This window comes from Mustela nivalis (assembly GCF_964662115.1).
Source record: "Mustela nivalis genome assembly, chromosome: 1".
Lineage (NCBI taxonomy): Eukaryota > Metazoa > Chordata > Mammalia > Carnivora > Mustelidae > Mustela > Mustela nivalis.
The window spans coordinates 206,706,898-206,733,853 of record NC_139020.1 but is presented as its reverse complement, the minus strand read 5'-3'; the positions used below and the strand labels follow the sequence as shown (position 1 = coordinate 206,733,853).

Genomic DNA, 26,956 nt, shown 5'->3' with positions numbered 1-26,956 from the left:
GGAGGGCATACACAGATCTCTCTGAAGTGTTTTGTTTTTTTGTGGTAAAATACACATTACATAAAACTCGGCATCTTAACCATTTTGAAGTGTACAGTTTAGCCCCATAAAGTACGTTTACTTTGTTGTACAAACATCACTACGATCCATCTCCAGAACTCTTTCCATCCTCCCAAACCGAAACTCTGTTCCCATGAAACAACTCCCCATCCTTCTCTTCCAGCACCTGGTATCCACCAACTATTTTCTCACTGTACAATTTTTTTTTTTGAGAGACAGTGTGTGTGCACCATGAGGGGTGGGTGAGCAGAAGGGAGAGAATCTTAAGCAGGCTCCAGCACAGAGCGGCCAATGTGGGGTTTGATCCCATGACTCAGATCATGACCTGAGCCAAAATCAAGAGTTGGACTCTTAACCAACTGAGCCACCCAAGAGCCCCTGTCTCCTCTAGGGACCTCCTATAAATGAAATCCTATAGTATTTGTCCTTTTGTGGCTGGCTTATTTCACTGAGCATAATGTCCTCCAGGTTCATTTATGTTGTAGCAGGTGTCAGAATGTCTTTGCTTTTTACGGCTGAATAATATTTCATCATATGGATATGCCACATATTGTTTATCTGTTCATCTACTGATGGACACTTGGGTCTGTGCTATTCTTGCAACTTTCTAGGAGTCCATAATTATTTCAAGATAAGGACTTAAAAGAGCAAGAAGGAGAAGGAAGTGAAGTGAAATGTCCCTAACGGAGGTAGAGATAACCAGAGCAGGGTGCGAAAAGAGGGTTCTGGCTGGGACGTAGATACGTAACTGTCCTTTAGGTAGATGGCAGCTCAATCCAGGCTCTCAGTCCTAAACCTCCAGAAGCGCTGCAGCCCGGGATCTCCCCCAGCTCTGGATGCTGGTAGCCAACATTTTCACCTGGTATCTCCCGGTCATCTCCGACGATACACGGCTGACACCGGCTCCTGAGCGTGCCCTCAGAGGCTCCCTGTCTCGACTACAACAACTCCATCCTTCAAGCTATTCAGGCCCCAAACCACGGAGTCAGCCCTCCGTTGACTCCCTTCCCCTCACATCCATGCCATCAAGTCTCCCTCCAAACTGGACTGCAAATAATGACATTTGGTAGGTAGGGACCGAGGTTTGTACCCAAGGGCACTCTACAGACAGCAGTTGTCCGCCTTCCCACACTTCTCTCATGCAGTGACCAGCGCTGAGGGAGAAACCTCTGCCACAGGTACTCCCTACACCAATCAGGCCCAGCCTTTCCAGGAGGGTCTGCACTGCCAGTATCAGACCACTGAAGGCCAGAGCCTGTCAATTTGGCTTCAGAGAAGCCACTGGCAACCAGCTGCTGAGTTACACAGTATTTCCCACAGTCAACAGCAAAGCTAGGACCACTCTTACTAGTTAGTTAACTTTAAGTAAGCTCTACTCCCAACATGGGGCTTGAACACACAACCCCAAGGTCAAGAGTCACATGCTCCACTGAGTGAGCTGGTCAGGCGCCCCGACGCTTCTTGTTTTTAAATTAAACTTTTTGTGAGATCATTGTAGATTTAGATGCAGTTATGAGAAATGATGGGGAAAGACTCCTCATGCCCTTTACCCAGTTCCCCCAGGGGTAACATCTTGCATAACTCAAGTACAATATCACAACCCAGACGCTGATGTCGATAAAGTTCACCGACCTTGTTTGGCTTTCCAGTTTGAGCTCTACTTGTTTGGATGTGTGTATGAAGTTCCCTCTCATGGTGGAGGCTGTGCATCCACCACACAGACAAGATACGGAAAATCTCCACCATGGAATCACTGTGCTGCCATGTGTAGCCACACTCGCCTCCCTCCACCCTGCCAACCCTGCTCCAACCCCCTGTAACCACTAACCTCCCCACCATCTCTATAATTTTCTCATTTCAATAACGTCATGCAAATGAAACCCTGCAGTGTATCACCTCTTTGGACTGGCTTTTTCCACTCCACACAACGCCCTGCAAGTCCATCCAGATTGTTGTGTGTTTCACTAGTTTGTTGCTCTTTAATTGCTGGGTTGTGCACCATGGCGTGTTCAGCCATTCACCCACTGAAGGATATCTGGGGTCTTCCCAGTTTGGGATGATTACAAACACAGCTGCTGGGAATGCCCACCCCTCACTTTTGCAGGGGCCTCTGTTGCCAGAGACATCATCACCCTCAGAGCTCACAGTGGAAAGGACGAGAGAGTATATTGTAAGACCCCTCCTCCCCCCAAACCACACAAAATCTTCCGAGAAGCAAAGGGGTTCAGGGATAGAATATGGGCTGTCTTTCTGCATTTTTACTATTCTTATGCATCCTGGGAAAGAGGGCTGTGGCCTTGACTGCTTTGCTGCAGACACAGCTGTCCTGAGCACCTCGCATAGGCCTGGTGTGCACTCCACAGACATCTGCAGCACGGTGTACTGAAAAGGGGTACGCTGACCAGTGCGGGTCTAGCCAGTACCAAAGAAAACCAAGGCTGAAGTCAGCTGCCAAGGATGGACCAAGAAGAAGCTGTATCTACGGGGCTGACCTGGCTGATTTTAGGGGCTCCATCCCTGAGGTCCTCTTCCCTCAGCTCTGCTTGTCCTGACACTGTCTTCCTGGGTTTTGCAAACTGGGGGACAAACCTCCTGGCTGGGTTCTGTGAACCGGAAACAAGAACAAAACAGCAGTAAAGATAAAGGAAGGAATGAGGTTTCAGAAAACAAATGCCAAACCAGTTTCTTTCTTGCAGCCTCAAATGTAGCCCTTGCCTTCCATCCCCAGCGCACAGACTCACCAGCCTGCCAGCCTTCTGGTGAGGAATGGAGACAAGAATTCCAGCTTAAGGGAGGCAGTGTCATTGGTTCATTCATGAGGCCCTAAAACAGGCTCACCTGGGAAAGAGGAGAGGGAACTGGCTCCTTTTCTGGTTGCCCGAGGAGCCTGGAGGGAGTTCCTGCTTCTTCATCATGGGAGCTGGATGGAGAAAGACAAAAACAGGGGAGGTTCGGAAGTCCTGGGACGCTGTCAGTTCATGTGGTGAGGCAAACAGAGGAACGTGGTGCTCAGTCTCCTGTAAGGGAGGCAGGCCCTAGAGCACGTGCTTAGAGCGGATGGGAGGGAGAAGGGAAGCAGTGCCTATGGTGACACTTAGCTGACAAGAAGGGTGCAGAGACCCACAGCTAGAATCCAGGCTGCCTGCTCCTGCAGCAGTTTATCCTTATAATCCCAAGAATTGACTCCTAAAATAAGAATAGGAATTCCCATTTGGAATAACACTCCAACCCCCAACTCTATAAATTCTAGAGAAATGAAGTTGTAGATTTAAAAAAAAAAGTGTCTAAAAAGCAGGTGTAAGGGTGCCTGGGTGGTTCAGTCGGTTAAGCTTCCATCTTTGGCTCAGGTCATGATCCCAGGGTCCTGGGATCGAGCCCTGCATAAGGCTCCCTGCTCAGTAGGGAGCCTGCTTCTCCCTCTCCCACTCACCCTGCTTGTGTTCTCTCTCTCTGTCAAATAAATAAATAAAATATTTTAAAAATAAAAAATAAAAAAGCAGGTGTATCCGTAATTGCCAAAATGCAGAAGCAACTGAGGCAGCCTTCAGCAGGTAAATGGCTAAACCTCGTGCATTCAGACGCCAGGCGCCCCTAAAATTGAAATTTTGAAGTTTTAGTTCCAGATTTTGATCTTTTTTCTTAACAATGAGTATTATTCAGCGCTAAAAGAAATGAGCCATGAAAAGACTGAGAGGAAACTTAAATGCATATTCCTAAGTGAAAGAAGCCAGTCTGAAAAGGCTACATACTGTATGATTGCCACTTTCTGACATTCTGGAAAAGGCAAAACTATGAAGACAATAAAAAGATCAGTGGTGCCAGGGTTGGGGAGGGGAGGGATGAACAGATGGAACACAGGATTTTAGGCAGCAAAAATATTCTGTTTGAGATTATAATGGTGGATACATGTCATCCTGCATTTGCTCAAACCCAAAGAACATACAACACAGAGTGAACTCAAAAATAAACTGTGGATTGTGGGTGATTATCATGTCAGTGCAAGTCCATCCTTGGTAACAAGTGTACCACTCTGGTGAGATGGTGATCATGGGCAGGGGGGTGGCATGGGGGGCGGCTATGAGAAATCTCCATACCTTCTCTTCAGTGTTATTGTAAACCATGTGCCTGGGTATCTCAGTCGGTTAAGCGTCTGGCTTCAGCTCAGGTCATGATCCTGGGGTCCTGGGATCGAGGCCGGTACTGGGCTTCCCACTCAGTGGGGACTCTGCTTCTCCCTCTCCCTCTGTCCTTCCTCCTGCTCGTGCTTACTCACTCATTCACACTGGTGTCTCTCTTTCAAATAAATAAATAGCATCTTTAAAAAAATTAAATTATAAACCTGAACATCTCTAAAAATCTGGGTCTTTTTATTATTTATTTTTTAACATTTTAAAAAAGATTTTATTTTATTTGACAGACAGAGATCACAAGTAGGCAGAGAGGCAGGCAGAGAGAGAGGGGGAGGCAGGCTCCCCACTGAGTAGAGACCATGATGTGGGGCTCGATTCCAGGACCCTGGGATCATGATCTGAGCCAAGGGCAGAGGCTTTAACCCACTGAGCCACCCAGGCACCCCAAAACTAGGTCTTTTTAAAAAGCATCTGAGACTTATGGTTTTATCTAAATAAATGGGGATATATATATATATATATATATATATATATATAGTTAAGAAAAAAGATCAAAATCTGGAACTAAAACTTCAACATTTCAATTTTAGGAGCACCTGGCTGGCTTAGTCGTTGAGCATCTGCCTTCGGCTCAGATCATGATCCCAGGGTCCTGGGATTGGGCCCTGCATCAGGCTCCCTGCTCAGCAAGAGGCCCACTTTTCCTTCTCCCACTCCCCCCGCTTCTATTCCCTCTCTCATTGTCTCTCTCTCTGTCAAATAAATAAATAAATTTTTTTTAAAATTTCAATTTTAGAAATTTTAGAAGTGGAATAGGAAAAAGCATGAAGATGTGTAACAGGTTTGAATTGTATTAGGGAGCTGTTGGAGAAAGAATAAATCTACATACTGACAGCAAGAGTCTCTGTGAAAAGAAATTTTTAAAAATATTTTTTATTTATTCATTTGAGAGACAGCGAGTGAGCACAAGCAGGAGGAGAGGAAGAGGGAGAAGGAGAAGCAGACTCCCTCCTGAGCTGGGAGCCTGAGGAGGGGCTCAATCCCGGCACCTGGAGATCATGACCCGAGCTGAAGGCAGACACTTAACGACTGAGCCACCCAGGTGCCCCTATTTGAAAATTTTTATTCAGAATGGGTTGTTTGGGTGGCCTGTAAGGTCAATATTTCATTTCTCAACATAAATGTGTTAGGTATGTTTGCTTTATATTGCCTTTTTTTCTATTATACTTCTATGCACATGCTATTTCTTTCTTTCTTTTCTTTTTTTTTTTAAGATTTTATTTGCCAGAGAAAGACACAGCAAGAGAGGGAACACAAGCAGGGAGAGTGGGAGAGGGAGAAGCAGGCCTCCCGCTGAGCCTGAGCGGGGGCCTGAGCAGGGCTCGATCCCAACACCCTGGAATCATGACCTAGACTGAAGGCAGATGTTTAACAACTGAGCCACTCAGGCACTCAACCTTTTTTTTTTTTTTTTAAGATTTTATTTATTTATTTGACAGACCGAGATCTCAAGCAGGTGGAGAGGCAGGCAGAGAGAGAGAGAGGAAGCAGGTTTCCCGTTGAGCAAAGAGCTCGATGTGGGGCTTGATCCCAGGACCCTGGGATCATGACCTGAGTCGAAGCAGAGGCTTTAACCCACTGAGCCACCCAGGTGACCCTCTTTCTTTCTTTTTTTTTTTTTTTAAGATGTATTTATTTATCTGAGGGGGAAAGAGAGAGAGAGAGCACATGTGTGGGGAAGGGGGAGAGGGGAGAGAGAATCTTTAAGCAGACTTCGCACTGACTGCAGAGCTCAATGCAGGGCTTGATTCCACGACCCTGGGATCACAACCTGAGCCAAAACAAGAGCCAGACGGTTCACCGAGCCACCCAGACACCACACACATGGTATTTCTTAATAAAACATTTTAAAAACAAAAATAGAAAAAAGAGGGTGGGAACCCACTTATATGCATTCTGACTATTACGGACTCAGACAGCAAGATGGGCAGTGCCTAGGACCCCATGAGCCCTGTTGGCCTCACCAGGAGGGAGGAGTACCGTGATACTGTGGGGCCTGGGAGAATGGCTTAGGTGTGACATGTGGCCCCTCTTCATATCATGCACACAGCAGTGCTGCCTTTAATCTTAAAACTGCAGTGACCTGAGATCACACATCTTCCACCTCCAAAAACAGTTTTGTTGGGCAGACTGTGTGCTGCAATTGTTTACTCAGAAAACCTGTAGACCAGTCCATGAGGCTTTCTCTGAGGATTTCTGGTGGCAGGAACCCTCCTTCTCCTAACTCCTGCTAACCCTTTCTTTTTTTTTTTTTTTTTTTTTTTAAAGATTTATTTATTTATTTATTTGACAGAGAGAAATCACAAGTAGACGGAGAGGCAGGCAGAGAGAGAGGAAGGGAAGCAGGCTCCCTGCTGAGCAGAGAGCCCGATGTGGGACTCGATCCCAGGACCCTGAGATCATGACCCGAGCCGAAGGCAGCGGCTTAACCCACTGAGCCACCCAGGCACCCCCTGCTAACCCTTTCTACTTTGCTCTAGTTATATGTGGTTTAACCCCATGAACAAGCTATTGTCCAGATCCTCCTTTTTCCCCCACTGCCCTTCATTACATATTCCTGGGGGGGGGGGGGAACTGAGAAACACATGGTGGTTACGAGCACAGGAGCCAGACACAGTTAGGCCCCCAGCTTGCCCTGCACCAGCTCAGTGGCCTTGGGCAAATAAGTCATTTGATCTTTCCAAATCTCAAGAGTTCTCACCTGTGACATGAGGATAAAAACCTATCTCATAGTACAAACGAATGGATAGGTGGTAAAGTGTTTATCATTAGCATACTGTCTGGCATATAACTACTATCTCCTTTCATGAGTTATTATTTCGCAGACCTACAACTCCATCAGTCCCTTCTTGGTCAAGAAGGAATGCAAGATTAACATGGGTCTGACCAGCAGACAGGACAAGATGCATTCTATTATTAAGTGATATTGAAAAATTCAAGTTTTTCCTTGCTCCTGGTTAAAATATCAACCTTTCTTGCTGGAGAGGAGAGTCTGGGGAGGAAGTCTTTGAGAAGCAACCCGAGGGCCCCTGCGCCCTGCCCAGGGGGAGGTGTGGAGTTGGATGGGTTACGTTGGTCCCCTCCCCTTTGTGTCCTGTCTACTGGGCTGAGGTCTCCGTTGGTGGGGAGGCTGGCTGGAATGTTCCAAGGCACCCACCTGGAGTCTGTTTGTACTGGTTCCTCTGTCTTCTGCTCTGTAGAGGAAACAGGTTCTGATCTGCTTTCTGACTCTTCAGGGAGACATGAAGAGCCCCACTCAGAATTCTGGGGGGGCCTGTCAGAGTCTTCTAGCCTTGGGTTCTTTGGGGCCTTTGGAGGACGGACTCCTCCTCCTGATTTAGAGAGAAAGGAAGATAAAAGGATGGGAGATGCAGGAAGTGTGCACTGCCATGGCTGACACCAAACGTGGCAGGGCCACAGCTGCAACATGAGCAAGCTTATTCCAAGGATAGGAAACCCCTGCTCTGACTCTAGCCCGGAGAGAGACAGATGGGATGGCACCTTGTCCAAGAGCTTAGGTGGCCATGGGATTTAAAGGCTTTCTACCTAAGGACCGGTCGTGACTGAGACTGGTTTGCTTGAAGCAAACCCATTGAATAAGCTCCCTCTCCCCAGTACTGATCACCAGGGTCCTCATTAGCATTCACTCAGCTGTTTGTGTTCCAGAAGACCACCGTGACTTTCCTATAATTTTTGGATTCTGTAAGTTATGGTGTGCCCATTTAGAACTTCACTGTACTGCTGTGTATTTGATTAGTGCTCTCAGCTAGAAGCATTTTTTCTTTCTCCCCTGAGTAGACCCTAAGGGTCACAAGGGCAGGAACTGAGTCTATTGCACCCACGGATCTCTTTGTCCTGCCTGTCATCCCACCCTGCTTAGGTGTCCACCCCAGTGCTGCACTCAGAGCAAGGCTCCAATGAATGCTTCTTACACAACCATATTCCCGTCTTGTGGTCTGCCAAAAAAAGAGGCAAAATTAAGCAGCTTTGTTTATTTGGTTTCTTAAGATGCCCAAACACTAGCTCACTTTGCTCATCCAGTGGACATGTGCACCAAATAAAAACCAAAATATCAACAGAAGTGAAGAGCCTCCCATTTCCTTCCTGTGATCTATCCCCACAGGACTAATTTAAGAAAAACTAAAGGCAGAACCTTATGTTCAACACCAAAGGCCAAAGATGTTGGGAGGGAAGGGCTTCTTTCACCACCTGCCAGAATCGTCTTCTTCTCTCCCCACCTCTTCCAGGACACACAGAAACAGCTGTTCTGGACCAGCCTTGGATCCACTGAGCTAGGGAGCCCACTGCCAAGAGAGGCCCCAAATGACCTGCTGTGGGTGGGCCTGGTTGTCCCCAGCTTCCCCAGGCAAGGTCAGTGAAATTCCTATGTTTCCGAGCAGCCTGTTGCTCATCTCTACACAAAACATTTTTAATCCATTGCTAATTTTTCTATCCCACATTGTGGGGAAAAAAAAATGAGTGCTACTCCCTATGCTCATTATCCAGTAAGTAGTCATTTCTAAACTTTTTTTTTTTTTCCAAAGAGTTTATTTATTTATTTGATGGAGAGAGACAGTGAGAGAGGGAACACAAGCAGGGGGAGAAGCAGGCCTCCAGCTGAGCAGGGAACCGGATGAGGGCCTTGATCCCAGGACCCTGGGATCGTGACCTGAGCCAAAGACAGATGCTTAACAACTGAGCCACCCAGGCACCCTCATTTCTAAACTTTCAAGAAGTTTAAATTATCTTCAACAATGACAAGGAAATGGAGCTATGCTATGCCGTGCTAGGTGTTTTTCTTTGTGCGTGAGAAAACTACATATATACATATATGTGTGTACACACACACACACAAGTAAAGATGGTCATGATATTCCATAAAATGAAAAATGGGGATGGGGCGCCTGGGTGGCTCAGTGGTTAAGCCGCTGCCTTCGGCTCAGGTCATGATCTCAGGGTCCTGGGATGGAGTCCCGCATCGGGCTCTCTGCTCGGCAGGGAGCCTGCTTCCTCCTCTCTCTCTCTGCCTGCCTCTCTACCTACTTGTGATTTCTCTCTGTCAAATAAATAAATAAAATCTTTAAAAAAAAAAAAGAAAAATGGGGATTACAGATCAGCATGTGTGATGATTCTATTGTCTAGTAAAAAAAAAAAAAAAACCACTGTATTTGTGTATACAAAGAAGTTTGGAAGTAGGGTACTGAGGTTCAGTGCCTGGATTTTGATGCTGTCCTGTGATTTCTCATTGTCCTGTGACATTAACCTTAGGGGAAGCTGGAGGGAGAGTAGAAAGAGCTCAACTATTTTTGCAAGTTTTTTGTAAGTCCCAAATTATTTCAGAATGAAAAGATTTGTGGGGTTTTGTTTTATTTTGTATTTAATTCTGGGAGGAGAATCATAATACCAGCTAACACTGTTTACTACCTAAGGTCTATCCTTCGTGTTTTACAAATACTAATCCACATATGAGCTCTAGGGCAAGTTCTCTGCCTTGGTACTCTTGATATTTGGGACCAGATCATTTTGTATTGTGGGAAACTGTCCTGTGCACTGTAGGATTTAGTACATTCCTGGCCTCAACCCGCTAAATGCCAGTAACCAGCCTGCACCACATACATCAGTTATAGAAACCAAAAATGTCTCTAGACATTTCCAGTGTCCTCTGAGGGGCACAAATCCTCCCCTAACCAGGTTGAGAATCATTGTTTGAATGGAAAGGGAAGGTGCCTTTATTATCCTCTATTTACAAAAGGGGGAAACTGAGGTACAGAGTAAGTCATCTGACATAGCACATGGAGCCTGAGAGCTGGGATGAACCCAGGGTTTTGGTTCCAAAGCATAACAATTAACTACACACCCAATGACCCTGTAGCACCTCAAAGACCTTGTACTTCTATTCTAAGGTTGTCTCTGAGAGTGTACCCCTGGCCTAAGCCCATGGGATCCCACCAGAGACTGGAGGAAACTGCAGAAAGCTTTCACTTTCTACTGTATGAACTTCCCACAATTTATACTTTTCTTACTAGCATGTACTAAATCACTTTTTTCCCCGAGGAGCTTGATGTGGTCATGTTAGCATTTCTGCAACAAACAAACCTACAATCCTCCTATAACCAGAAGCAGCAATAAAGCAGTGCCAACTTGAATGTCCAAATACCTGAAGTCCGAAGCTTCTTCCTCTTACTCATTTTATCCCTCTTTTGAAAAATCTGAAAACGAGCAAAATCCCATCATTACAAGTAGTCCCTGTCTCTGGGTACAGACAGACCCAGTGACCCTGGCAGAGGGCAGAAATCACTCTCGCCCCACCGCACCCTATCTGGCTGGGGGGCCAAGCTGGGCTCCAAGGGGACACAGTGGGGGGAGTCACAACCACCCTGGGCCATGACCCGGTAAGAATTCAACCTTCCTTCATGCTGCAGGGAGCAGAGGGAACTGCCCATCTGCCCATTCAGGGAAGCCCTGAGGACCTCAACTCTAGTCCCTAAATTGGGACAGGCTATGTGAAGCCGCCTCCCCTCTGGCTGTGGTCTGAGACCCTTGCAGGGACACCTGAGGATTCTGGAAGGAGCCACCTGGGGCCCTTTGAAGGGTCAGGGAGCCTTGTGGGGGATGCCTGGGGCCCGGATGCAGGAGTCACCACAGACCAGCTCCTGCCAGCCCTGGGGTCCAGACAAGCCCCAACCGACCTGGGCCACTGAAGTTGTCAAGGTCGCTCTGTCCTTATCAGGAACTGAGTAGGTCTGCCCGGATCTGTTGGGAAACAATTCGGTTAAGTCATTTGCGTTAGGATTTTCTGAGAAAATAAAAGGCAAAGTTGGCTCTCACGGAGGCCGGGCAGCAGCGGGTCTGGAGCTGAAGGGCGGGAAGGCCCGAAGCCTGAGAGCTATGAACCCGACTTTCGGTGACCAAACCTACATTAACTCCACCTCGGCCACCTAAAAGTGTGGAATGCCCAGAACGGGGCCGCCAGGAGAAGCCAGAGCCCACAGGTGGCCACTGGACGCCGCGAGTCCGGGAGCCGCCACCGACCCTCACACCTGCTCGCGCGCGCTGCCTCTTTCCCGCGCAACCAGCGGCCCCGTCGTGCGCATGCGCGATGATAGCACCGCCCCTCACACTCACACACCACGCGCGACCCGCCTCTTTCCCGGCGCAGCCCACAGCACCGCCCACCGCCCCGCAGTACGCACGCGTACCCGCGCATTGCCTGCCGGGAGTCGTAGTTTCATTGCGGCGGGCCCAGTAAGTCCAGTGGCTGCGCTGCGGTGCCGCGGCGCCTGAGGGCCGAGGCGGAAGTGAGGCGGCCACACCGGGGGTCGAGGGCGCAGGGTCAGCGGTCGCGGGGAGCTCGCGAGGGGCGCGGGGCTCAGGAAGTGCGCGTGCGCGGCAATAGGCCCCGGGGGAGGAGGCAGGGCAAGGCCAGGCGAGGTGGCCAGTGGCCTGGGCATCCAGCCTGGAAAATGCACAAGAGGAAGGGACCCCCGGGACCCCCAGGCCGAGGTGCCGCCGCCGCCCGCCAGGTGAGTTTGTACCCCACGGCCTCGCCTAGGGAACCCTACTCAGCCCTATCACAGGTTCATTAGAGGGCCCCACCCCCCAGGGGAACCCGATCACCACCCGCAGGTAAGCCCCGGTCCCCGCCCTCCAGATGAGGTTCTGCCCCCAGAGTGGGGCCTGCTGGCCCTGGCTCCCCAGCTTCTCAGCTCTTGGCGCCCCGCCCTGGGCTCAGGGCCACCTGTTGCCGCAGCCTCTCCAGTTTGGGAGGGGAAGGCCTCCGACCTGGGATATGGATAGTTCCTGCACTCCTGGCCCAAACACGCACGGAACCTCCCATCGGCCAGGCCAGATCAGACTCTTTTTATCCCCACTGTACAGATGAGGACACTGAGGTCCAGAGAGGTGAAGACAGTTTCCCAAGGTCATAGGGATTAACAGCTTGGCCAGAGCTAAGTGCAAATCCAGAGCTGCTGCCATGAGCCCATGGGACTATGTGTGGCTCTCCTTTCCCTCCTCCCTCTCCTCTGCCTCAGGCACCTGGACAGTTTGTTTTTTCTCAGCTTTGAAGGAAGAAGCCCAGGCCACAGCTTAGTGCCGGGTATTAGAGTCTGGCCAGCCTGGAGTTCCCTGCTGGCCTTTGCACGTTGGACACTCGGCTTCACAGGCTTGTGCCTCAGATTCCTCATCTATAAAATGGAGGCCCTAACAGTCCCTATGTCACAGGACAGGTGTGAAAATTCATTGAGATAGTTTATGGAAAGTGCTAGAACATAGCACTCAGTAAGTATAACTTCGTTATTATTCTTAAAAGGAGCCATACATAATTGTCCATTTTGACCCACAGAAAAGGCAATTTTGTATAGTTCAACATAATAGTATCACATTATGATTGGTCATGAACCAGGAGGGGATAGCTTCCTTTGTCCCAGGTCCCTTATCCAATAAAAACCCCACTTTCAACTTCTTTGTTGTCTGGGCTTCTATTTGCCCTTGCAGCCTTCCTGCATGGCCCCCTCTGCTGAGTATGCTGGAAGGAAAAGCCCAGGTGTGCAGAGTGGCTTTGCTTTGGGCAGGGTGTTGGGCCTGCTTTTCCCGCTGAACTTGGTCAGCAGCATATCATGGGCGTGGGCTCAGAGCAGGGAGCAGGGTCTCTGCCTGCCCTTTGCCCTGTGTTGATCTGTGCCAGAGGGCCTGGCCCATCTTGGGACACCTGTTGCATTCTGAGCTTGTTCCGGCCTCTTAGCACTCCCCAGGGAGAACGACTTTCCCCAGGAGGTCTGGGTTTCCTTCCTCCTGAGGGAACTCTGGGTCCATCCTGGCTGCCTCCGACGTCTGATTGGACCCTTGCTGTTCCCTCAGCTGGGCCTGCTGGTTGACCTCTCCCCAGACGGCCTGATGATCCCTGAGGATGGAGTTAATGATGAGGAACTGGAGGCTGAGTTCTTGGCCTTGGTTGGAGGCCAGCCCCAAGTCCTGGAGAAGCTCAAAGGCAAAGGTAAGACTCTCAACACACCCCTGAACAGTTTTTGAGCTCCTGCTGTGGGCGGGGCTCAGTGCTGGACCCTGGGGAGAAGGAGGAAAGGAAACAGAAAATCTTTGACCTCCTGGAACCCACAGCCTGGGTAAGAGGTGAAGTGATGAACTCTGGACCTAGGGTGAGGGTTCAAATCCCACCTCTGCCACTTATTGGCTCTATGACTTAATAAGTCCTAACATCTCTGTGGACCTCAGTTTCCCCATCTGCAAAATGGGAATAATGACTGCACTTAATCACGGGAGTTACTCTTCTGGTGTTCGTAAAGCACTTCCCAGAGGGTCTAGTATTTCCTCCAGCTTGCTGTCCCATGATCAGGGCTGGGATGAGGGAATCACAGAGCAGTGGGAGAGACCTGATGCCCGCAAGAAGCACCCACAGTAAGGAGGGCCAGGTGAAGAGCTAGGTAGCGCTTTTGGGAGAGGCCACAGCCCCTGCAAAAGCCCCCTAGGGGAGGTGGCAGAGGGCAGCAGCTCTGTAGTGGACAGAGGGGCTGGAGCTCCGAGGGCAAACGGAACCTTGATACTTTACCAGTAATTCAGTCAGTCCTCATTATTGATGGATTCCATATTTGTGAATTTTCCCTACGGGCTCAACTTTATTTGTAACACCCAAATCAATGCTTGCGGAGCTTTTGCTATTATTGGCAGGCGTGTGCCGAGCTGCCAGAAGTTGGAGCCGCTCAGCACAGATGCTCCCAGCTGAGGCAGAGCACGGGGACGCTTTATTCTGCCTTCTTGTCCCTGGGTGGGCTGTGAACAAGGCTCCTTTCCACAGTCTGTGTCAGACTGCCTTTTTTTTTTCTCATTGTGGTGCTTTTGTTGGTGGTTTTGCTCTTCAGAGTGGCTCCCGAGTGTAGGGCTTAGTGCTGTCTCATGTCTCTGAGAGCAAGAAGGCTGTGAAGTGTCTTGTGGAGGAAAGATTTAGCAGATGAGCTTTATTCAGACGTGAGTTACAGGGCCGCTGTTGGCCTTGAGTTCGATGTTCACAAGTCAACAATCTATTTTTAAAAGGTATCGTTAGATAGAAACACACATCAAGCAAGGTTACAGATTGACTGGTTGACAAAAATGTTGTGCCCAGAGGCTCATGGGACCCGAAGCTTCTATCTCCTCTAAGGGGCAGTGGTCGAGTGTTCACGGAGTGGGCGCTTATGGCAGCTTCATAGAACGGAACTAAAGCAGTTAATGGGAATAACTCGAGAAAATGCTGACCACGTGCTGCTCTGGAGTTTCCTCCATTTTTACTTCCCACCATCCACCTGTGAGAGAGAAACTCTTGTCCTCATCCAATAGATGGGAAGACTGAGTCCCAGGCAGGGCAAGTGACTTGCCCAGGGCTCCAGAGCGAGAGAGCTGTAGAGCCAGGGTGCCGAGGCAGGCTTGATCAGGAAGAGACGAGGCAGGCGGGCTTTGGCGGGGATCAGGATCGTACCTGGTGGGTCCAAGGACCATGGTGGGGTGCCCGTGGAAGGGCTGGGAGGGGGACACGCTGCCCTGTTCTTTGGGACAGTGGGTCACTGGGATGGGAGGCTGGGGACTCTTGAAGGATCCCAGTCCAGCTGGGGCCTCTTCCTGTCACCAGGCCCCCTGCCCATGGAGGCCATTGAGAAGATGGCCAGCCTGTGCATGAGAGACCCGGATGAGGGTGAAGATGAGGGTACAGACGAGGAGGATGTGGAGGCTGACGATGACCTGCTGGTGAGCACCCCGGGGCAAGGCAGGGGGCCTCGCGTGCTGTCATTGCGCCATCCAGTGGGCCCTCATGCTGGGCCTGTGGCCGTGTGCCCCTGCAGGCAGAGCTAAACGAGGTCCTTGGGGAGGAGCAGAAGACTGTGGAGTCCCATCCTCCTGCCACTCAGGTACAGCCCAGCAACCTGCTCCCCATTGCCCAGAGTTCAAGGCCTTTCCTGGCCCCTCAGCCATGTTGCCTTGGGCACGTGACATGACACACCTCTGAGACCCAGTTCTCGGCACCAGGAACAGGGATAATGGTTTCCTGGTTGGGGGGGGGGCAGTTGGGGACAGCTGGGCCAGGGGCAACATGCCTGGTGTGTGTGGAGACACTTGACAAAGGAACTCTTGGGGAGAACTCAGGTGGGGTCGCCACCCAGACCATGCCCCGGTCCCTCCTGCAGCCAAAGGCCACAGCCCCCAGCCCAGGAGTGGAGGCCACCTTGCAGGAGAGGTTAGCCCTCTACCAGACAGCGATCGAAAGCGCTAGGCGAGCTGGAGATGGTGCCAAGATGCGGCGCTACGACCGGGGGCTTAAGGTGAGACGGCATGTGACAGGAGGGTGCTGGCACCCTACCACTGCCCATTGCCTCCAGCTCCAGGGTCCTCTACAACCCGCTTTCACACCTTATCTCAGACACTTGAAAACCTGCTGGCCTCAGTCCGGAAGGGTAATACCATCGATGAAGGGGACATCCCGCCACCTGTGGCAGTGGGGAAGGGCCCGGCAGCCACGCCCTGCCACACTCCGACACCCACCCAGCCGTCATCTGCACACCAGCCAGTGCCAGAGCCCAGGGTCACAGTAGAAGGCCTTCCTGCCAGTGCTCCCACCACATCCATCGGCTTGACTAAGCCCCAGCTTCCTCCAGGTAGGCCAAGGGCGGGGCTGGGCTGACGTGGGATTTGTGGGGGTGGTATTCAGCAGTTGGCCATTTTGTGGGGGTGCTGAGTCATTCATTCATTAAATATTCTTCATTCATTCATTCATTCATTGGGCACGTGTGAGTAGGGGGAGGGGCAGAGGGAGAGAGAAAATCCCAGCTCTGTGCTGAGCTCTGAGCCCAGCGCCGGGCTCGGTCCCACAGCCCAGAGATCATGACCTGAGCTGAAATCAGGAGTCAAAGGCTTAACCAACCGAGCCAGCCAGGCACCCCGATTGTTAGATGTTCTGAACACCCCTCCCCTTCTTAGGTCCTCATGCCTCTGGAGTTCACCAATACCTTTTTTCTGTGTGTGGTGATGTAATAGGTGTAACATAACATTGGCCGTTGTAACATTTCTCAGTGTGCAATTAATGGAGTGGCCTGTGGCACACTCACACAGCGCGGTGCCACCACCACTCTATCTTTTTCCAAAGAATTTTTGTCAGCGCAAACAAGAACTCTGTCCCCATGAAACACTAACTCCCCGTTCTCCCTCCCCCAGCCCCGGGCTCTCCCCATCTGCTCTCTGTCTGTGGATTTGCCTCTCCTAGATTTTTCGTGTAAGCAGAACCACATGCTCTTTGTCCTTTTGGGTCCAGCTTCTTTCACTTCGTGTAATGTGGCCACGGGCATCAGAGCTCTGCTCTTTTGGAGGGCTACTGTTCTCACACAGAGAGTTGTAAGTGGATAATTTCCAAGCCCTCAGCTTGTCTGTCTTCTCTCCTAAAACTCACCTGCTGGAGGTTTTCCAACCTCCCAAGAGGTTTTCCTTCTCTGTTTGCCCTCCTCCCACTACGGGAAAGGAGTGCCCGCCCCGGTGCCTTCTAGAATATCAACTCGGGCTCTGCCCCAGAGGCAGACACTCCCCAAGTGAACCAAGGAGACACTTAAAACTGGGCTGGCCTGGTTGACAAAGTAAACAGCAGGTCTCAATCTTCCCGCAGCCAGACTAGTTTCTAAGCCGTTGTTCTGGCAAAGGTCAAGGAGGATTGTTGGACATTATCACCCGAACTTCTCTGCCAAAATCACCAAAACATTTTTCACGATGGGGTTTAGGCACATGGCTTGGCAGGGGTTCAGGGGATCTCTTGGCAGGGTGATGACAAGACTCCAGCTCCTGCCATCTGTTTGTTGGTGTGAAGCAGGTTTCTGTATGCATTAAAAAAAGAAAACAGGGAAGTTGGGAAAGAGTAAACCAGGAAACAGTTCATCGGTAGAGGATGGGCCCAGCCCGACCGTGCCAGGCAAGAGGTACCTTGCTCACAAAATTTTACTCTTGGCATATAATCTGGAAGCTTGACATATTTAGGCTTTGCTTTCTTGCACACTAATAATAACAGTGATTGAACCTGGAAGAACGTTTTCTTAACTCAGAGACTTGCAGTGATGTGTTGTAAAACCAGGCAAACGTCAAGGTGTTTTTGCTTCAACCTACAGACAGCTTTTCCAGCAACTACACCTAAACTGAAAGCTGTAGGTGCGGTTGTCAGTCTGAGAAGGTACAACGCATGCGGCTTTCCAGGCGTTTCTAGGATTTGTGGACCCTGGGTGGTGTATCTATTACACTTTGTCTTTTTTATACCAAAAATTGCACGGATTACTTTCAGTTTAGAGATACTTCTTCTGAAAACCTACTGAACTGTGTTATTTGATCCTGTAACTAACACATTGAAAAGAAGCTGAACTCTTTGTTTCCTCGCTTGGCCAACGCACTGCGGGGATGGATTTTGGCTGAACAAGTATATGATAGGGCGGTCCACTGAATGCCACTGAACTGTATACTTAGAAAGGGTTAAGATGCTGAATTTCGGGGGTGCCTGGGTAGCTCAGTCAGTTAACATCTGCCTTCAGCTCAAGTCATGATCCCGGGGTCCTGGGATCGAGCCCCGCATCTGGCTCTCTGCTCAGCGGGGAGCCTGCCTCTCCCTCTCCCTCTGCCTGCTGTTCCCCCTGTTCATGCTCTCTCTGTGTGTCAAATACATAAATAAAATCTTAAAGAAAAAAAAAAGGTGGTGAATTTCATGTGTATTTTGCCACAATTTAAAAAAATAAATAAAGACAGAGGCTTTAATCCTCGGAGCTACCCAGGCATCCCATACAAAAACTTTTAGATGCCAACTTAAAAATTCCTGAGGGTACAGAAGTTTTCCAAAATTCTCTGAAGGCCACCAGTCCTGGGCTTGGGTGTCCGCCTTCAGGCTGTGACCTCAGGGAGGCGACATCCCCTCTGAGCCTTGTTCTCACATCCTTAAAATGGACCTCAAGAACAGTCTTTGTTGTGAGGATTAACTAGAACTGGTTCAGGCGTGCCTGGATGGCTTAGTCGGTTGAGTGTCCAACTCTTGGTTTCAGCTCAGGCCATGATCTCAGGGTCATGAGATCAAGCCCCACAGGGGACTCTGCACTCAGCATGGAGTCTGCTTGTCCTTCTTCCTCCCCCTCTGGCCTTCTCCCCTCTCTCTTTCTAAAATACATGAAATCTTAAAAAAAAAAAAAAAAAAGAAGAAGAAGAAAAAGAGGGGCGCCTGGGTGGCTCAGTGTGTTAAAGCCTCTGCTTTTGGCTCAGGTCATGATCCCAGGGTCCTGGGATCAAGCCCTACATCAGGGTCTCTGCTTAGCAGGGAGCCTGCTTCCTCCTCTTTCTCTGCCTGCCTCTCTGCCTACTTGTGATCTGTGTCTGTCAAATAAATAAATAAAGTCTTTAAAAAAGGAGAGAGAGAAAAAGAAATGATTCATATACTGTCCCCCCTTCCAGGTCCCTGCAGCCCCGGCCCCCTGGCCCAGTTGCAGAGCCGCCAGCGGGAATATAAGTTGGCTGCCCTCCATGCCAAGCAGCAGGGAGATACTGTCACTGCTGCCAGGCACTTCCGTGTGGCTAAGGTGCGTCCAGGCAGGCGGACGGGGTCGGAGGGAGAAGACAGGATGCTCTCGACTTTGCATGGCTGCATAGAACAGGAGCTCTGCAGTCACACAGGCCCAAATTTGGGTCCTGGCTGCCGCTCACTCTGGAGCTGTAGTTTGCTATACCTCTTAAAGCCCCAGTTTACCCTGTCTATGAAATGGGCATAAACATGGGAAGGGGCTTAAACAAGATGGTGCAGAGGAATGGATAGAGCTAGGAGTCCTCAGTCAAACGGTGAGGCCCAGAGGCTCCCCACAGGGTCCTGGCCCCCAGCTGCAGCTTCCTGCCCTGACCTCCTTTTCTCTCTCAGAGCTTCGATGCCGTCTTGGAGGCCCTGAGCCGGGGGGAGCCTGTGGACCTGTCCCGCCTGCCACCTCCCCCTGGTGAGAACCCTACCCTGCTCACCCTTCAGGACCTGATGCCGTCACCGTCACCGGTCACCTGGGAACCCCCTCAGGCCACACCAGCCTGGGGGTAGGGGGTGCCCAAGCAAGCCCCTCATTGGACTGGACCTCTCTGCCCTCAGACCAGCTGCCCCCAGACCCACCATCACCATCACCACAGCCTCCAACTCCCACCACGATGTCCTCCACGCCAGGTAGGCTCCTGGGAACCCCGTGTGGTGGGCAGGCCAGGGCAAGACAGTCTCCCTCCTTCCCAGGACTCTGAACCCTGCCCCTCTGCCTCCCGCCTCCGGTCTCCCCCGTCTGCCGCAGAGGTTCCCCCACCTCCGCGGACTCTCCTGGAGGCCCTGGAGCAGCGGATGGAGCGATACCACGTGGCTGCAGCCCAGGCCAAGGCCAAAGGGGACCAGCGGAAGGCTCGCATGCATGAGCGCATCGTGAAGGTGTGTGGGGGCCTGGTGGGTAGGTAGGCAGCCCCCGGAGACCTGGCCAGGTGGCCCTCATACCGTGTCTGTTGCAGCAATACCAAGACGCTATCCGAGCCCACAAGGCTGGCCGGGCTGTAGATGTGGCTGAGCTGCCGGTGCCCCCAGGTAGGCGCTGCCCCTCCCCCTAGCTCTCTGGCCTTTGAGGCTTTGCAGCTGCTATTCCTTCCAGTGGTACCTTCCAGGGAGCTCTCTGCTACGCATTCAGGAATTCTGCAAACTTGTTAGGCAGTTGGTAGCTTAAAGTTGGGTCCCAATAGGAGTGTTTATACCATGGAAATGGGCAGGCACTGAAAATCAGGGGCGTTTATTTGGAGAACCCGTTCATCAGCCCGCCGCCATCTGATCCCGCCATTCCTTCTTTGTTCAACTCACTCTCTCTTAGTCATCAGCTCTCAGCTTTACACGTACCTACTCAGGCTCCCATCAGCCTCCCAGTGGGTTGGGGGTCTCCTCTGGGTTCTCAGAGCTGCCTGGGTATCCCCCATGGGAGCAGTTATCGCTCAGCACCTCGGTGTTCCGGGAATCCCTCCAGGCCTGTGATCACTTCTTGTGCCCAGTAACCCACCTCATTGGTGCTTGCTTATTGGAGTCTGGTCGAGGCCCAGGGTCAGGTGAGAGGCACCAAGAGGCAGGAGGGAGATTGGAATGGTCTGGTGTCTCCACAGAACCAGCAGGAGCTCCTTCCTGCATTCAGAGTATATCCAAAGCCCTGAAGCTCCTTAGGAGGGGAAGGAACCCAGGTCTCCCCGGAGTGGCATGGGTCTCTCCCTCCTGACTGGGCCCTAACTGGCCGCCCAGGCTTTCCCCCCATCCAGGGCCTGGAGGCCACTGAGCCCACCCAGCAGAGCCTGGTGGGGGTCCTGGAAACTGCCATGAAGCTGGCCAACCAGGATGAAGGCCAAGAGGATGAAGAGGATGAAGAACCTAGGAAGGTGTGTGTGAGTAGCTGGGGTCTTGGGGTGAGGCAGTAGGGTGGCAGCAAAGCAACATCTTGACATTGGGGAAGAATGACCTTATCCTTGCCCTGCCTCTTCCCAGCTTTGAGGCCATGGCAAGTCATTTTGCTCTCTGATCCAGTCTCGTCATCTATAAAGTAGGCGTGGCGACAGTCTCTGTCTCCCAGTCTTGTTGCAAAGATTCAGCGAGAATGGGACCATAGGTTGTGTTCAGTGCTGAGGAAACAGAAACTAAGACAGCCCCTGTTGTCAGCATCAGGCCCTGACCCTTTGGGGAATGGAAGGACCGCAGGCACTGGGAGAGCCCTGACTTCCTCTCCATCCCTCTCCATCCCTCTGCAGCCCACCAGCCCTCCAACCCCCGCAGCCCAGCCCAAGGCCCCACCCTCAAGGGCAACCCCGTCAGGCTCCACCCCAGCAGCTAAAACAGCCCCCAAGGGCACATCCACCAGAGGTAGGTCCGTCCTCCCCTCCCTGGAGGCCCATTGCCTGGCCATGGGCTGGGCAGCAGCCACTGACACCCCCATACCCACAGCCCAGCAGCAGCTGGCCTTCCTGGAAGGCCGCAAGAAGCAGCTCCTGCAGGCTGCACTGCGAGCCAAGCAGAAGAATGACGTGGAGGGGGCCAAAATGCACCTGCGCCAGGCCAAGGGGCTGGAGCCCATGCTGGAGGCCTCACGCAACGGGCTTCCTGTGGACATCGCCAAGGTGAACTCTCTAGACCTGCTGGACTTTCCCAGGCACCCACCCATGGGGCTCTGGCCACTTAGCCATGTGACTAGGAGTAATATTAGGGCCTAGGTGAAGCTGCTATAACAAATAGGTCCCTCGAAGATGGTGGCTGAAAGAAGACAGACATATTTCTTGCATGTAACACTTGGGGCAGTCTGGGCTCTGAAAGACAAAGCCGTCTAGGGCCCAGGTTCCTTCTGTCTTGTTGCTCTGCTGCACCCTAGGGGGTCACTTCTGTCTACATGGTGAGAGTGGGTTGATGCCCTGTCTGCATTCGGTCTGTGGGAAACGGTGAGAAAAAGAAAGGGCAAGGCAAGCAGTTTCCTTTAAAGGAAGTGACATGGTGTACTATCATTTCTGCTCACTTTGCACTGGCAGAGCTGAATCAAATGGCTGTACCTAGGGATGCTGGGACATGTAGTCTCTTGGCTGTGTGCCTAGCCAGAACGCCATTACTAGGGGAGACAGGGTAAGGGTCACATCTGGGGGAGACAGTTGACAGATGCTGCCACTTTGGGAGGGACCATCCAGTTTTCTCTTTGCACCACTTTTCACCTTCGGGAAGAAGAAAAGACCAGGGCGGGGGGCAAAACAGTGGTCCAGGAAGGCCTTTCCAAACAGGGTTGACATTTCCATGGGTGGGCCTGTTTGTTGCTAACCAGCAAGCCCTTCCCCATGAGCCTTGTCTTCCCCAGGTGCCACCCGCCCCCGTCAACAAGGACGACTTCTCTCTGGTCCAGCGGCCCGGCCCAGGCCTGTCTCAGGAGTCTGCCCGCCGCTATGGCGAACTCACCAAGCTCATAAGGCAGCAGCACGAGGTGAGGCGGGCCCCTGGCCCAGTTCAGCGGGCCTCCCTCAGGGTTATGGCCCCCAACCCTCCACTTACTGTCTCCTGCTCTTCAGATGTGCCTCAACCACTCTAACCAGTTCACCCACCTGGGCAACATTGCCGAAACCAGCAAGTAAGTGCCCCTGTCCGCACCTCTGCCACACATTTGCACCCCCAGCCCACCCTTGGGACTAGGGACCTGAACAGGGCTCTCTTGGTGGCAGATTTGAGAAGCTAGCAGAGGACTGTAAACGGAGCATGGAGATTCTGAAGCAGGCATTCGCCCGGGGTCTCCCCACGCCCACTGCCCGCTTTGAGCAGAGAACCTTCAGCGTCATCAAGTAAGGCCCTGATGCCCCTTGGCCCAGATGTCCCTTTGGAGAGGGGTTTGCCCTCCCCAGAAGCCAGCAGAAGGCTTGCCTCCAGGGGAGAGTTTGATTGGGTGGTGAAAGCATGGTATATGCAAGGGTCCTGAGGCAGCTATGAGGTGCAAGTGAAGGATGGTGATGGAATGTTGACAGTGACACATTGGGAACTGGAGAAGATCTAGTGAGTGCAGACATGGGCCTTGTTCCAAGGCCTGGGTGAGCCCTCGAGGTGATTATTGGTCCTGCTCCTTTCAAGCCTTCCCACACCCTGGGAATTGGGGTCATTTTTCCCATTTATAGATGAGGTTAGGTGTAGCCACTGCAATAATGTAAGACAAGTCACACCCCTCACCCCGGCTTCCCATCAACTCATCTCCATCCACTGTCCGCATTTTGCTTGCCTTCTACCACACAGGCCTCTTTTTGGTCCCTCAGATGGACCAACCCTATTCCTACTCAGGGTCTTTGCACTGGCTATTTCCTCTGCCTAGACGCTCTTCCCTGGGTCTCCATGTAGCAGTACCTCCCCAGCATCCAGAATCACCTGTGATGTCACCTCCCTCAAGAGGCCCTCCTTGACTGCTCTGTCTACAGCAGCCCCTCCTGAGTGCACTCCACCTTCTCCCCTATTTTAATTCTCTGCAGGGTTGCTGTTTCTCTATTTAGGTATTCGTTGGTCCACTGTTCACTGAGGTAGCTTGGGCTCCATGAGCACAGGCATGGGGTCTGTCTCACTTTCTACCATATCCCCAGCAGCGAGGACACTGGCAGACACATAGTAGGGGCTCCAGAAACATTGCTAAAGGAAGGGAAGGTCCCCCAGCGGCTAGGGCACTCACTGGCTGGTACATGGTAGATGCTCAAGAAATGTCAGGTGAAGCGAATCAGGCAGCTGGGGCACTGGACGATGAATATCAGGGACCCCAGAAATGTTAAATGAAGGGAAGGCTCCCCCGGCAGTGAGGCCACCAGCTGGCACAAAGTGGGTCCCAGACAGATCCATGCAGACTGAAGAAAGGTCTCAAACATAAGTCATTGGCTGAATGGTACAAAGAACGTCAGTCTGTCTGATTTTAAAACTGAAGCCCGGGCCTCCTGGGTGGCTCAGTGGGTTAAAGCCTCTGCCTTCAGCTCAGGTCATGATCCCAGGGCCCTGGGATAGAGCCCTGCATCGGGCTCTCTGCTTAGCAGGGAACCTGCTTCCTCCTCCTCTCTCCCTGCCTGCCTCTCTGACTACTTGTGATCTCTGTCTGTCAAATTAAAAAAAAAAACCAAAAACCGAAGCCCACAAAGGCCAGCAGGGGGTTATTCTCTGGCCCCGCCGAGGGAAGAGAAGGTGGGTGGGCAGTGGGGCTGAGGTGCTTCTGTCTCTCCATCTGCCCTCCCGGAAGGATCTTCCCTGACCTCAGCAGCAATGACATGCTCCTATTCATCGTGAAGGGGATCAACTTGCCCACACCTCCAGGTGAGGGGCAGCAGGCTGGGGTCAGGGCTGTGGGACTGCCCCTCTGCCCAGTTCTGACCCTTGTCTGCCCACAGGACTGTCTCCTAGCGACCTGGATGTCTTTGTTCGGTTTGACTTCCCCTATCCCAATGTGGTACGTGGAGAGCGCAGGAGGAACAGACTCAAGCCTCATCGGGCTGGGAATGGGTGGGCAGGGATCTGGGGGAGGCCCCAGCCTCCCTAAGCTTTCCTGCTCCTATTTGGCTGCAGGAAGAAGCTCAGAAAGACAAGACCAGTGTGGTTAAGAACACGGACTCCCCCGGTGAGCTGAGCGGAGGCTGAGCGGAGGCGGGAGGCATCCCAGCCCCATGCCGCGAGAACCCGACACCATAGCCTGACCCCTCCCTCTCTCTTGTTCGCCCACCCGGTCCTCACCCCCTGAGTAGAGTTCAAGGAGCAGTTCAAGCTCTGCATCAATCGCAGCCACCGTGGCTTCCGAAGGGCCATCCAGACCAAAGGCATCAAATTCGAAGTGGTCCACAAGGGGTGAGCTGGGGGTACAGGAGCTGGGTACACTTGGGAGGGTGGGGAGAGCCGCCCTGGGCTAACCGTCCTGTCCCCGTCACACATGCAGGGGGCTGTTCAAGACTGACCGGGTGCTGGGCACGGCCCAGCTCAAGCTGGATGCCCTGGAGACCGCATGCGAGGTCCGGGAGATCCTGGAGGTGAGGCCTGGACATCTGTCCGCAGGCTCTGGTGTGGCTCTGTTACGTTTAACATGATTCAGATTCCTCCTGCAGGCCCAGGGCCTCCCAAGGGTCCCCTCCGGTGACCTGCTTCTCCCCCGGCAGTGCGGGCAGTTCCCAGACCTCCCTACTACCCAGCTCTAAATATTCCCAGCACCCTGCTCCATTTTGACCAGTTCATATCTCAGCATACCCAGGGGCTCATATTTTAGAAATCACGCTGGTCCCCCCTGATCCCGACCCTGGGCCTCCAGCCACTGCCTGCTTCTTAGGAGCCTCCCCTCATTTCCACGCAGGTCCTGGATGGTCGCAGGCCCACGGGGGGGCGGTTGGAGGTGATGGTCCGAATTCGGGAGCCGCTGACGGCCCAGCAGTTGGAGACCACAACTGAGAGGTGGTTGGTCGTCGACCCCGTGCCAGCAGCTGTGCCCACAGTGAGAGTCCTACCCATCAGCTACCCCAGGGAGGGAGGCTTGGTGCAAGGGGGCAGGGCCGACAATCACAACGCTGGTTCTGTCCATTGAAGCAGGTTGCTGGGCCCAAGGGCAAGGCCCCTCCCGTGCCTGCCCCTGCGAGGGAACCAGGGAACAGGTAGGTGGCTGGGTCTAGCCATCCAGGAGAGAAGCCCCTTCTTCCCATCTTAGCCCCTCCTGGTCAGTTTCCCACCGGGCACAAATTGTAGTGTGTCTCTCCTGTGTTCCAAAACGTGTCCTGCCCCACTCTCCTGCCCGGCTCTGACTCCTTTGGCTCCCAACTTGACTATGGCCTCCTCTAGGAAGCCTTCCCTGATCACCCAGCACTGCAGTCGCCTGAGTGAACAGCCATCATCCCACTAGGCTGCGGGCTTAGCAACAGCAGGGTGGGCCTGGCTTGTCTCCTGCTGTTCTCCAGGGCCCAGTGTGTCTGTCAAATTCATGGGATCAGGGCTGGGGGGTTCCTTGCTGCCCCTTACCCTTGCCCAACTCCATAGATCTGCACGGCCCCTGCATAGCCTCAGCGTGCTGGCCTTTGACCAAGAGCGTCTGGAGCGGAAGGTGGGTGCCTGCTGCAGTGGGGCAGGATTGGGGGTTCTGTAGGCCCCTGAGGTAGGGCCATCACAGTGCCCTGCTTTGCATCCCCCAGATTCTGGCCCTCAGGCAGGCGCGGCGGCCGGTGCCCCCGGAAGTGGCCCAGCAGTACCAGGACATCGTGCAACGCAGCCAGTGGCAGAGGGCACAACTGGAGCAGGGGGGCCCGGGCATCCGGAGGGGTAGGGTCTCAGGGAGGGATGCATGGGGGAGGGCGGGGCAGCCATCCCCATCCTGACCCGGTTCCTCCCCTACCCCGACAGAGTACGCAGCCCAGCTAGAGCGTCAGCTGCAGTTCTACACAGAGGCCGCCCGGCGCCTGGGCAATGACGGCAGCAGGGTGAGCTGGGCGAGGGCCAGGCGGGTCTGGGCTGGGGGGTAGCGGGTACAGGGCTGCTGGAGGCGATAGTGGCCCGCTGACCACCTCTTGGCCTTCAGGAGGCTGCAAAGGAGGCACTGTACAGGCGGAACCTGGTAGAGAGTGAGGTGAGTGGCCGGGGTGTGGGGGGGTGGTGTGTGTGTGTGGCTGTGAGCACCCCCTGACCCCTGTGGCCTCTCCCGCAGCTGCAGCGGCTCCACAGGTGAGGGGCCAACCAGGCGGGCGGCCCCTGGAGAGTGGGGAGCAGATCCAAGGCCCTGGCCCTGGGAGGAGCAGACAAAGCCACAGCCAAGGACCAGAGAAGCAGACAATCAGCGGACAGTCAGCTCCGGATGGACCCATCCCCCTACTGGGTCCCCCAGCCAGGCGGCAGCTCCCTGGCAGGGGGCGCTGGGGATGGCACTGCCAGCCGGCTCATGCCTCTAACCCAGGCCCGGCTGGGTGGGTCCTGGACAGTCCTGTTTGCACAGCCTGGGGCGTCGGGCCCCTGGCCTGCCCCGGAGGTGGGGGCGGGGGGCAGCTAGGACCAAGCCCCAAGGGCCCCTGCAAGCACTTTACTTCCTGTCCCTCCCCAGCCTTAACCCTGAAGCCCACCCACACCCCAAAGAAGCCGCTGAGGTCAGCCAGAGCCCAGCTGGCTCCCCAGGGCTGACACAGGGAATAAACAGCCAGGGCCGCGCCTGGCTCACTCTGTCCTA

The 26,956-nt window shown here is 52.8% G+C and overlaps 2 protein-coding genes across 8 annotated transcripts in view; one reads left to right on the top strand and one right to left on the bottom strand.

Moving 5' to 3' along the window:
- Positions 1-11,535, bottom strand: part of BRME1 (break repair meiotic recombinase recruitment factor 1) — a 20,521-nt gene extending 8,986 nt beyond the window's left edge. Inside the window, exons 1-6 of one of the 6 annotated variants that reach the window (XM_082729617.1) lie at positions 11,450-11,535; positions 10,940-11,003; positions 10,408-10,459; positions 7,408-7,582; positions 2,899-2,980; positions 2,553-2,663 (exon numbers count right to left, since the gene is read on the bottom strand). In XM_082729617.1, the coding sequence (XP_082585743.1) occupies positions 2,553-2,663; positions 2,899-2,980; positions 7,408-7,582; positions 10,408-10,459; positions 10,940-11,003; positions 11,450-11,457 (492 nt within the window). In that variant the 5' untranslated portion in view covers positions 11,458-11,535. Of the gene's footprint in view, positions 1-2,552; positions 2,664-2,898; positions 2,981-7,407; positions 7,583-10,407; positions 10,460-10,939; positions 11,004-11,168; positions 11,362-11,449 lie in introns of those variants that run through there. The other 5 variants (XM_082729620.1, XM_082729618.1, XM_082729619.1 and 2 more) reach the window with 5 other exon arrangements.
- CC2D1A (coiled-coil and C2 domain containing 1A) lies at positions 11,454-26,956 on the top strand. 2 transcript variants are annotated; one of them, XM_082729604.1, is made up of 29 exons: positions 11,454-11,773; positions 13,110-13,245; positions 14,869-14,984; positions 15,080-15,145; positions 15,422-15,556; positions 15,655-15,889; positions 18,699-18,823; positions 19,156-19,228; positions 19,372-19,443; positions 19,562-19,692; positions 19,770-19,842; positions 20,536-20,669; positions 21,036-21,147; positions 21,229-21,401; positions 22,121-22,243; positions 22,329-22,387; positions 22,479-22,595; positions 24,014-24,087; positions 24,162-24,220; positions 24,337-24,388; positions 24,513-24,612; positions 24,701-24,791; positions 25,109-25,246; positions 25,342-25,403; positions 25,783-25,846; positions 25,935-26,061; positions 26,143-26,219; positions 26,318-26,365; positions 26,444-26,956. In XM_082729604.1, the coding sequence occupies exons 1-29, from the start codon at positions 11,714-11,716 to the stop codon at positions 26,462-26,464; spliced, it is 2,853 nt and encodes a 950-aa protein (XP_082585730.1). In that variant the 5' UTR covers positions 11,454-11,713; the 3' UTR covers positions 26,465-26,956. The 2 variants fall into 2 exon arrangements, with proteins under 2 accessions (XP_082585730.1, XP_082585729.1); XM_082729603.1 differs by having other exon boundaries at positions 25,339-25,403.